General features: G+C 45.0%; 1 protein-coding gene across 1 annotated transcript; it reads left to right on the top strand.

Annotated features, from left to right (window-relative positions):
- Nucleotides 1-52: 52 nt before the first annotated feature.
- SMIM20 (small integral membrane protein 20) lies at nucleotides 53-11,125 on the top strand. Its single transcript, XM_006771036.2, has 3 exons — nucleotides 53-277; nucleotides 9,651-9,707; nucleotides 10,464-11,125. The coding sequence occupies exons 1-3, from the start codon at nucleotides 169-171 to the stop codon at nucleotides 10,499-10,501; spliced, it is 204 nt and encodes a 67-aa protein (XP_006771099.1). The 5' UTR covers nucleotides 53-168; the 3' UTR covers nucleotides 10,502-11,125.
- Nucleotides 11,126-11,902: the final 777 nt, after the last annotated feature.

Here is an 11,902-nt window from a genome sequence, read left to right as displayed (position 1 = left end):
TCTGGCCCCACCCACCCGGGCCTCGCCCCGCCCCGCCTCCTGGCCACGCCCCCAGGCCCGGAAGCGAAAGCGGCTCCGCCTCTTCCGAGCCGGGTCAGGACCCGGCAGCGCGAGCGGGATTCCGCGTTGCGGGGTTCAGAGCTAGCCGGGCCAGTTCCCGCGGGCGCCATGTCCCGGAACCTTCGGACCGCGCTCATTTTCGGCGGCTTCATCTCCTTGATCGGCGCCGCCTTCTACCCCATCTACTTCCGGCCCCTAATGCGGCCGGAGGAATACAGTGAGTGACCTCTGACCGCGTGTGGTGACCTAGTAACTCCCAGTAACTCCCTGTCCCGTCTTCTCCACGTGGTGACGCGGGCGGATCTCGGCTCCCGAGTCAGGCTGACCTGGGTCTGAATTCTGCTGTGTGCAGCTTTGTAACCGTAGATGCATGACTCAGTCTCTCGGATCCTGAGCAAATAACTATTTCTATGATACCTAAAATCAAACCCTCACCTCCCCTGAGACTCAGGGGTGGTCATGAAAGCAGCCTGCACCTAGTAGGTTGGCACTCAATACTAGTTCATACTGACATTTAACATTAACTGAATGCTTATCATGTGTCCGGTTAGGCATACACTGGGTCATTAAATTTTAACCTCATTTTGAGGTAGGTATTGTTACCCGTCATACAGGTGGGGAAACTGAGGCTCAGAGAGGTTGTCTAACATGCCCAAGGTCACACAGCTCCTAAGTGGCAAGGCAGATAGATATTCAGACCCAGACCTCTGTCTCCAGAGCTTGCACACACTGCAGCTGAAATGATGATTTTGCGGGGGACAGATTGAACCCTAATCTTCCTGAGCTTGAAGATGATTTTATTGGCAACTTCATTTCCACTCCCAGAGATGTCTTTGGGCGGAAATGTTTCAAATCTAAACTGCTAACCTGGGTTTTTTAGTTTTTCCTCTCTTTCCTCAAATCTTTTTTCAGATTCTGCAGTCTTCATTTTAAGCTGGTTGCTCACATGACAATGGTGAATATATCCTGGGAGTAATTTTCCTCCTTAATCATTCAAGTCCTATCATACTAAAAGCCAAACTCTCCTTCCTTGAGACCTATACCTCAGCAAGGATTAGCACTTTGATACATCTGAAACCATCTGTCAGAGAAAAAATATTAGGCATTAGAGGCTCATTTTGTTCTCCAGGAAACCTGAATCATCTTGAAGATGGAAGAGGGCCAACCGTGCCCCTGGAGAATATTAGCAGAAGCTGATAGCTTGGCGATTTGAAGGCAAAAGCTCCGTATAAATGCTCTGCCCATTACAAATGCTACAACCTTTGGTTTATGGAGGCAGAGCATTTTAAATACACATTTAAATTCCCTTGTAGCTTCTATTCATCAGCCAAGATTAAAATGGCCTCTGCATTCTGCCTTCCAGCTAGGTACCGTGCCTGGTCCGACTGCAGTTTAGGCCTGCTCGGGGGGGGATGTAGGACTGTGTGAAGCCCAGCATAGTCTATTTCCATCATCCTTCCTTATTGGATCGGAGTCACAGGCTGTTTGATGCAGCCTCTAGAATTGAACATGGGACAAGGGCATCTGCTTTGGGTCCTACTAGAAAAGTTTCAGTTTTGAAGACTAGAGCATTGGCCTTGAACTGGGGATGACTTTGTCCCCCAGGGGACATTTGGTTTTATCTAGAGACGTTTTGCTTGTCAGAACTGGGGGTGGGGTGGGGTGAGTGCGCTACTGGCTCTAGTGCAGTGGTTCTCAACCTTCCTAATGCCGCGACCCTTTAATACAGTTCCTCATGTTGTGGTGACCCCCAACCATAAAATTATTTCCGTTGCTACTTCATAACTGTAATTTTGCTACTGTTATGAATCCTAATGTAAATATCTGATATGCAGGATGTATTTTCATTGTTACAAATTGAAACTAATTAAAGTATAGTGATTAATCACAAAAACAATATGTAATTATGTATGTGTTTTCTGATAGTCTTAGGCGACCCCTGTGAAAGGGTTGTTCGACCCCCAAAGGGGTCTCGACCCACAGGTTGAGAACTGCTGCTCTAGTGGATAGAGGCCAGGGATGCTGCCAAACTTTCTGCAGTGCCCGGGACAGATGCTCATGATCACCCAGCCTCAAATGTGAGTGGTGGCAAGGCTGAGAAATCCTGGTCCAGATCTGATGATCAAGGTGTGGGTTTGTGCCTTGTGTCCCAACAGCAGTCTTAAAGGGATACCCTAGAATCCGTGGCTGTCTCAGTCACTTGAAACAGGCAAATCAGGCCTTTTAGGTGCCCGTTTTGTGAGTGGCCACAGTGTCTGCATTTTAATTGGAAGGCAGTCTACGCCTGCCCACTTTTATGGCTCAGTTTTAATTCACTTGCCCAACTCTTATTTGAGAGTCACAACTGACTTTTTTTAAACAGGTAAATAATACTAAACAACTAGAATTTACTAAAAGTTCCTTATACATACTATGTGTGGCAACCTTCCACGCCCTTCCTATATATTAACTCATTTAGTTCTCATAGCAACCCTTTGGGGTAGCTGCTTTGTGAGCATCATCCCCACTGGATTGAGGCTCAAACCACTGAGCGATACCGGCCAGGGCTAAACTGGATTTTTAATCCAATCTGATTATCTCTTTAACTGTTGCACTGAATTCATTTTCATTATGTTTACTATTATGTTTACTTCTATTTTCTCCATCTTATTTTGTGTTTTCTATCTCTATACTTCCTTTTTCTCCTTTTGTGTCTTAATGCTTTATTTTTTCTCTCCTGTACTATGTAGTTTAAAAGTTTTCCATTTTATTTTTATTATTTTATGATTATTGTTTAAAGTTAGTCAATATCTTTACCCGCCTATGAAATATACAAATACCTTAGCATGCCTGAGCCCCATCCTAGTCTTATGTATAACCTCAGTCCTACCATGTGCGTGATGCTCCCTAAATCACAGTGTGTCTACAGTCGCTGATCATTTCTCTTCACCCACATTCTTTAGGCATCAGTCCTTCTTGCATCTCACTCCTTTCTAGTTTCAGCTTTCTTCATTCTGAAATACATCTTAATATTCCTTCGGTGAGACTTTGTAACTGGAAAAATTCGTTCCTGTTTGTCAGAAAGTATAGAGAACCAGGTCTTCTGCTGTGGCTGTTGTCATGCCATTTGTTCTTTGAATTTGATCATCTCGCTTGATTCCAATACTTTAGTAACCCTCTGCCTCCTCAGAGTCCAGCCAGGGGAGGGTCACTGAAGCATTTGAATCGGGAGAAGGAGGTGATGAGATTCATTCTTTGTAGGCGTTGCTCTGTAATGGGAAGGAGGGCTGGGCGGGTCCCGGCTGGAGGCAGGAAGGCCAGGCATAGGAAGGCTGTACATCCAGAGGTGACTGGAGCCTGAACCAGGGTGGTGGCTCTGGGACTGGGAGGAAGTATTGATTTTAGGAGCTGTAGTTAAGAAGTACACGCTACATGGATTTGTGACTGAGTAGCCACAGGGAAAGGGAGGGAGAGGAAGGAGAATGGCACCCAGCTTTCTGGCTCCAGCCTCTGAGGAGATGGTGGTGCAGGTCATTTAGTCAGAAACCCAAGAAGGAATCAGTTCTGGGGGTGAGGATGAGCCAGTAGCATTTGGGGTGTGTTGAGTTTTAGGTGCTAGGATGTGCTCTTGGAGATTTCCCAGAGGAGGCGGGAGATCCCAGTCTGGAGCTGAGGTCCTGGGTCCCAGCAGGAGCTAGACATGCAGTATCATCAGCAGTGAATGGGGTCAGAGTCACTGAGGTAAGAGCTCCCAGGCAGCATCCAGAGATTGAGAGGGACAAGCTGGCCGAGGACCAGAGTGCTGGTGGACACTGAAGAGCAAGCTGTCAGGAGAAGGGGGCCCTCAGAGGGGACCAAGAAGGGGTGCCCCAGAGCGAGAGCATTTAAACCAGGAGAGGCTGTAGTCACAAGCCCCATGAAGACAGCTCTTCATGAAAAGGGGTGTGGTCAGCAGGGTCAGGCTTTGTGGAGACAGGAAGATAAGTGAAAATAGCCATTATTTTTATTTTTTAAGAAAGGTAAAGGTGATAGATCATTTTGTTAAGAATGCTTTAGGCGGTTTGGTGGTGGGCAGAAAGCAGAGTGCAGTGCATTGAAGAGTAAATAGTGTATTAAGTTGACTAAAGGTGTTTGGCTGTATGGGGAAGAACATGACAAAGTGTATCTGCAGCAGGGCCAGGGGTCTGGGAGGGAAGGGAGAGCCAAAAGAATCTCTGGACAAAGAAAGATGCTGGAGAGAGAAGATAAGCCATAGAGTGGGAGGGGCATGGGATCGTGAGACCAGATGGAGGAGAGAGCCTTGGTCGGGAGGCAGGGCCCTTCTGTGAGCTCAAGAGGAGGGGCAGGTGTGGACGCAACTATATTAGGTTTGATGTTGGGAAGCCGTGGGCACTTCAGGTGATGACTTCTGTCCACTGTGTAATACAGGAGGTCGGGTCGTCTGTCCGTGGGAGGCACAGACACCAGCCGGGCACTCCTTCCTTGCAACCCTCCTGTCTCTGGGCTTCTGTGCCTGCCCGCCCCGCCAGTCCTCGTGGTTTTGATCTTCTGCTCCTGCCTTTCAGCCACTCCCCTCAGCCTCTCCTGTTAGATCTTCCTCTCGGACTGTCCCTCAGACGTTTATATTCCTCGTGATTCCGGGCAGACCTAGGAGAAACCCACAGTTCTTGGAAGGGCAGGGCAGACATCCAGTCCTTGAGAATTGCCAACGGTGGAAAGGGAGGGGCGGAGGCCATGCAGGGCTCACGTGTGAAGTCAGCGTGGGCCATTCAGCTGGGCTGGCCTGACTGATGCTGGCCAGTTCGGGTCCGGGGAGTGCGGGGTCCGGGAGGTTCCGGGGCCTCTGCTGGAATAAGACACAGTGCAGCAGAAAAGAGGAGAAGGCTGCTGAGGTAAAGTCAAGCCCGGGAGATCTTCCATACAGTCAGGCAAGTCTATCACAAGACTGCCTCATGGGATTTCACGTCCACATTCACTGTGATCTTCAGCTCTTTGACTGACTCGGCCAGACTTGACTCAGCGTTCTGTGAAGGGCAGGTCAGTTCTGCACGTGCTACGTCGGTTCTGAAGTGAGCACTGGGACGATGCAGTTGGCCTTCATGGTCAGTGTTCATGGTCAGTGATCCCCGACAAGAAGTATGGAGACCATTGTGCTTCTGAGGGAATCCCAGACGTGCCTTTTAGCTTTCATCCTGTTGGCAAAGCGTGGCTTGTCTGAAGAGCCCATGTTCAGGCTGAGAACAGATGCTGTAGCTTGAAGCCTAATCTGTCTTCATATAGCAGAACTAGACAGTGATTCTGAATAAGGCCTTTTCAAGCAACCTGTCTATGGCATTTCAGGCCAGCCTATGAAATGAGACAGAGTCAGATCCTTTTCTGCGGTCCTGCTCATTTTGAAATTTATTAGATCTGCAGAAGCATAAAATCATAGTTTTGCAGAGACCCTGTGCTCCTTGTCCTCTCATTTATGTAGGGGACTTGTCCAAGGTCACGTAGCATATTGCTGGGTGGACACGACCTTAACTCCCCAACCTTGTCTGCTGCTTACTGCTGCGCTTCTCACCTGACAGCGAGGAGTGTTTAATAGCAGAACACGGGTTACATGTAAGAGCCGCGGTTCTCAGTTCTCCTACCTCTCGGTTGTGTTTGCTGCACCTCGCTGCTCCCAACTAGCAGTATATTGTACAGAGTCCGAATACGGTTACACGAAATCACTTGGTGCGCAAATCATACCAGAAGGGCTTTTTCCCTATCACATGCGAGGTGCTTAGAATATGCTTTTTATTCCTTTCACCATGGAGTCCAATGAGATGCACAGACAGACAAGTCTCGTTTCTAACCAGCATTACAGAGCTGTCTGGACTAGACTCTGGTGAGGAAGCAGAAGTGATCACGGGGTTGGGAGGAACCAGTGCCTCTAGTGGCCATTTGGTCCCCTTGGCTGCTGGCTCACTCTCACACTCACAGCCAGAGCCCGTCTAATTCTGGATCACCCCGTGGACATCTGGATGATGAATGTGTCCAGGCAACAGCAGCAGATGGGAGCCTGGGAAAGTAGTTTTTAAAATTTATATTTGCTATTTGAAAAAAGCTACTTTGAAGTAATCATCGTGGAATAGTCACAGTGTTGTTGACTTCCTTACACTTGTTTTGCAGTTGTGTATTTTTGTTATTAAAAAAAGAAGAGAAAAAAAAACCAACAGAAAAGACCCAAGAATTGTGCAATAAATTCCTGTCTATCCTTCACCTAGATTTACCAGTTACTTTTTTTAAAAAAAATCCTCACTCATGGGTTTTTTTAAAATTGATTTTTAAAGGGAAAGGAAGGGAGAGGGTGTGAGAGAAACATCGATGTGAGAGAGAAACATCCCTGACCAGGGATTGAACCCACAACCTTGGTATGTGACCTGACTGGGAATCAAACATGCAGCCTTTTGGTGTACAGGTTGACACTTCTAACCGACCTAGCCCCCTGGCCAGGGCATCAGTTAACATTTTGCTACATTTGCTTTCTCCCCCATACGTAAAATATAACAAATCTATACCTACATATACATAGAGACACGTATACGTATATAATTATATCTATGATTAGTAGAATTATTACTGTTGTTTTGCCGAACCGTTTGAGAATAAGTTAAATACGCGAGTTCTCATTCCTAAACACCAGCATGTATTTCCTACGAACAAGGACGTTCTCTTACATAATCACAGTACAGTTACCCAATCCAGGTAATTTAATATCGATACAACGCTATTATCTAATACTTAGCCGACAACCAAATGTTGCCATTTGTCTCATTACTTAGGTTGTGCTTTGCTTTTATTCTAGCTGCTTATTGGCAGGAGGAGATGGGGCTGGGGGGTCCTGAGGTCATAGTCTACACCTGGACAATATGGCCATTAAATATAAGGATATGTTTTCATTCTCAAAGACTTAAAAATTATTAGGTGACCTCTTTTACTACCATACAAAAACCTCCTGGTCTGCATGTATTACCAGCTTAATAATGCACCTTGGCCCTGCGACTAAGAGGTAAGGATCCTCAATTAAAACTACAAATCAAACCACTGCCTTAACACCAGGGGGCAGAGTCGGGCTTGCTGAGACTCGAACGGGGCCTTTTCCAACCGGCATTGCAGAGCCCCAGGCCCAGGATCACATATTTGCGTTTTAATCATTTCACTCAAGGTAGAAGCACACACTCATTGCTGAAAAGTCAGTCATTAGCTTATCCTGATCTGTTCCCATAGTTAAATCCCCTGACTTCTGCGTTGCCCTTTTGCTGCGGTTTATAGACATCTGCTATTTCTCTAATGATAACACAATAGAAACCTAACTGGCAGCTTCATCAAGAGGTACTTGCTAAATCCTGAGGGACCAGTTTGTGCTCCTTTAGCGCATTCTGCATTCACAAACAGTGTCTTTGTGTCGTATCGTGAATTTATATAAGACTGCTCTGGCCTTAGAGTATTTATAAAACATTAATGGATTGAAGAACCAGGCATGTAGATGGGTTGCTAATTCCGGTTATCAGTTGTTAGGAACTGGTTCAGCAAATCGGTTTAAATTGCCTGTCCAAGCCATTAAAAAAAAAAAGAAGAAGAAGAAGAGGTGGTTGCATAAGGACAAGGATTATAAAGTGATTATGGCCTATTTAAATTAAATCCTCAGCCTCTCCAACCTCATTAGCAATTAGCAAGAATGTGTGAGGACAGGGATTCCTTTCTCTTTACTCGGTTCTCCATCGCATTATAAGAGCTTAGACACAGTTAGGCATTCTGTCCTTGCCTCAAAAGTCAACTTCCTGTGATGCTTGGCAGTCCGCCCGCTGCTCTGGCTTTGCAGTACCTGCCTCTCAGAGAATGTGTTCGCTACACCAGGATGTCTGATTTCCTTACAGCCGTAGGTCTAGCAATCAATTGATCTGGCGATCAGTTTTTTAAAAAACTCACTTCCCTCTTCCCTAATACTAGAGAGTAGACCTTTTAGGTGTGGAAAAATGTATCTTTTTTGTTTGTTTGTTTTCGTTAATCCTCACCCAAAGATATTTTCCATTGATAGCCGTCTTTTAGGACTTTAACCTCTTAGGAAATGAGATCACCTGTTGAGTTATATTAGAAAGACTTACACCTTAGAGCAGGGGTGGGGAACCTTTTTCCTCTCAAGGGCCATTTGGGTATTTATAACATCATTCTCGGGTCATACAAAATTATCAACTTAAAAATTATCATGCTATATTTGGTCAAACGTCTAATTAACTCACCCTTCATGCCTTGGCAGGGCCAGACCCAGTGATTTCGGAGGCCTTATAGGGCCCTCAGGCCAGACGTTCCCCACCCCTGCCTTAGAGGCCCCATCGTCATTCCCTCCCGGTGGAGGAAGTCTTTGGCACATCTTGGTCCAGAGGGTCTTGGTTGTCGTTCTTTTCACGGAGGCCCAGTGAGACCACGGCCGGCCATTGTCTGTAATGGGCTTCATTATGCTCTGTCTTCCCTGTGTCCCTCTTAGAATCGGATATCAGGATTCACGTCATCCCCAGTTCCCAGTTGTATATTGGCCAAAGCAAAACTTAGCATTGATAAAACTATCAGGCAGGTCACTTAGGATTGACTTTCTGCCACATCGCCGGAGAAGCAAATTCAATGACTATTGGCTTGGGCAAAACCCTGTTTCCTATACCTTTATACTTGTGTAACTTCAGGAGGATTCAGAGGCCAGAGTAAAGAAAATGGCCTAATATTAAATAAGAGCTAAATGTGGATTTAAAGAAACACTGTCAGCCTGATTACAGCGAAGGTCTGATTACAGCACTTAATTACTGTAATTTAGTAGTAAACATCCTTTGGCTCCAAGCCTTTCCCCTGAAAAGCCACCATTTGTTTTTCACGATACTTAGAATAATAAGTCTTTGTCTTCACAGGCCTTGGGTTTATTCTAAACCACTCAGAAAGACGTGTCAGGGTGCTTGAAGCCCACAGATATAAAACGCCCAATTTCTCATGGCCCTTGCCTGTTGGACATCGCCAAAGAGATCCGCCAAGCCGCTGTAGCTAACACGCACTGTCTAATTGGCACAGCACCTGCAATCAATTAGGGAAGCTTCAATTACCCAAACCAAAGCCACCCACCCAAAGATTAATTTTCTGCTCTATTTCCTATCAAAAACATAGCATATTTAGCTCTGGGCCTACTCCTTCAGTGGAGTACATTTTAGACATATAAACTACATCGTTTTCTGTTAATTGTACTTGTTCCTTCAATTCAGCAGCCTTCCCCTCATAATATCACGCCCACCAGTCCTTTCAAAATTGTTTTTTCGGTTGTTTTGTTGCCTTTCCAAAAATGCTGAGCACACAGAGAAGAGTTGTTATTTGGGAGCTTTTCTCTTGAAATATGGCTTGCTTGCTTTTCCTGAAAAAAAACCAGGCTTTTTGCTATAGGAGCTGTCTTCCATAACATGAAAACTTTTAGTAATGGCATCTCTGAATTAAAAGCACTCATATAAAGTGGTTTCTAGTTGTCCTGTCGTCCCATGGAAATACAAGTCTTTCCACCACCACGGTCTCCCCTTCTTGCTAAAAAGTAATTTTTCTGTTGTGTTTCTCAGAGAAGGAACAAGCTATAAACCGGGCTGGTATTGTTCAAGAAGACGTGCAACCACCAGGTAAACTTAAAAATCAAAACAAAGTCTCAGTTGTACTGTTGTGTGTGCGTGCGTGTGTGTGTGTGTGTGTGTGTGTTTGCTTTGCAGCGGGAGAAATTCCAGTTAGAGGCTGGATTGTGATTTGCTGCGTATTTCACAACAGTTCCCACCTCATAGGTGCCTCCTTGAGATTTCATTTTAATATTTCCCTCCAGAATATTCTTTGCAAGTCTGCACCCTCCTCTTTAGCCTTTGATAAGTAGGTGTAAAAGTGTAACATGTACAATTAAATATGGAGGGAGAGTAGCTGTTTCGCAGACTTATTTACCAAGCACCTATTTAAACACTACCCTCACTGTTTACTCGTGAGCTGTTTTAATTGAGGCGGGATTCTGCTTTGTACAAAAGCTCAAAAGTTCCCTTTATGGCTGGATGGTTAGTTACTTTAAGATGATCCAAGTTGGCTGAGAATGAGAGGTTTCCAGCCTATTAACCCAAACTCTTGTAATCTGCGGCAACATTCTTTTTTCATTTCGTTTTTAAGTAGGCCAGAGGCATATCTTCCTGTTTGGGGCCTTTTCTGAGCCATTTAAAAGCCTCTCGTGGCTGCCATGGCTTCCCAGCCGTTCATTCCAGGGCTCCGGCAGCTTGCCGCCTTCTCAGACTGCATGTCAATTGCACAACCCAATTCTGATGTCATTTTGTTTGTTGAGGGTTGAGGGAAGTGATAGGAAGTTTAAAAACGAACCTTGTTTTTATTCACATTTCCTCCTATAGGGTTAAAAGTGTGGTCTGATCCATTTGGCAGGAAATGAGAAGGCTGTCACCAGCTCTGATTATGAAATTAGACATCTTCATGCTCTCCATTCTGCAGCAAGTGCGATAAATCACCTCATATAGAACGACGGCTGGAGAAGAGAACTGTAATGCCGTAAACATTACTGTGCACAAGGACTAATACTTCCCTTCTTAATACCCAGAGAACCCTGGAACAAATCACACCATTAGGAAGGTTTTCGTGATTCGCTTTACTTTCTACAAATGAAGCTGCCTCGCCCAGCTATGTTTGGAGAGCTACTTATTATTCAGTCTCTACTTCTTACCCAACCGTGTGCTGTGATATGAATACAAGCAACCAGGAGACCTGGGAGGATCCGAGTCTGTTTTGCCATCTTCCAAGTAGAAGGTTTCAGTGAAAACCCACCATGCCGAGGAACCTCAGAGGTCTCGCTGTTGATAAAACTCTTTAAGGACAACCTTCATTGTCCTCTTTAAGAATAAACAGTTCAGATGAACTAACTCGCCAAAGGTGGCTGCGTGTTGGGAAATAAATGCATAGGAATCAAGCCAAACTAAATGGGAATGCATGCATAGTAGGCATCAGTGTTGAATTAATAGAAGTGAACTGGGGCATATTAAAATGATTTCTTTTTACTTGACAACGGTCCAGGTTCCTTTGTAAATCCTTTCTTATAAATGCACTAAATTATAACAATGAAGTGCTATTTGACAAAATTATTTTTGACTAGATATTTGAGTGGGTGGTGTTTGTTAGTTTGTATACAAGTAAACATTTTAAAGGCAAATAGCAAATTTGTTGAGACAAATACTCACTGAATGCGATTCTCTGACAGGTGCCTCACCAGATGCTGCGAAAGGAGTGTGAGAATACTCACTTCTCTCGCTGGTGCTCATTCTGGCCCCTACTAGATTATACAGTGGGGCCTTGACTTACGAGTGTCCTGACTAACGAGTTTTGTGAGATACCAGCTGTCTCTCAGCTGATATTTTGCATTGAGCTGATAGAGTAATTTGAGTTAATGAGCTCCTTAACGAGCTCGGTCTCTGAACGAATTAAACTTGTAAGTCAAGGCCCAACGTATGTGCTTTTGAAAAGACACATCTTTTCCATTGTAGATTTCCCAGAGTGCCTTGCATATTACTGTAGTCTATTTTATTTTTTTAAACATTTTATTGATTTTTTTTACTGAGAGGAAAGGAGAGGGATAGAGTTAGAAACATTGATGAGAGAGAAACATCGATCAGCTGCCTCCTGCACACCCCCAACTGGGGATGTGCCCGAAACCAAGGTACATGCACTTGACTGGAATCGAACCTGGAACCTTTCAGTCCACAGGCCGATGCTCTATCCACTGAGCCAAACCTATCAGGGCTCTGTAGTCTCTCTTTAGATGAGCTGCCTGATGACATAATTT

The sequence above is a fragment of the Myotis davidii genome, unplaced genomic scaffold (assembly GCF_000327345.1).
Source record: "Myotis davidii unplaced genomic scaffold, ASM32734v1 scaffold743, whole genome shotgun sequence".
Classification (NCBI taxonomy): Eukaryota; Metazoa; Chordata; class Mammalia; order Chiroptera; family Vespertilionidae; genus Myotis; species Myotis davidii.
Note: the sequence above shows the minus strand (reverse complement) of the source record. Positions and strands in the feature narration are given on the sequence as shown.

Bases quoted from the DNA above. Each gene is read 5' to 3' on its own strand.
- SMIM20 (XM_006771036.2), top strand. From the start codon at position 169: ATGTCCCGGAACCTTCGGACCGCGCTCATTTTCGGCGGCTTCATCTCC. The intron at 278-9,650 runs GTGAGTGACCTC...TGTGTTTCTCAG, and splicing joins AATGCGGCCGGAGGAATACA to AGAAGGAACAAGCTATAAAC. The intron at 9,708-10,463 runs GTAAACTTAAAA...TTCCTCCTATAG, and splicing joins AGAAGACGTGCAACCACCAG to GGTTAAAAGTGTGGTCTGAT.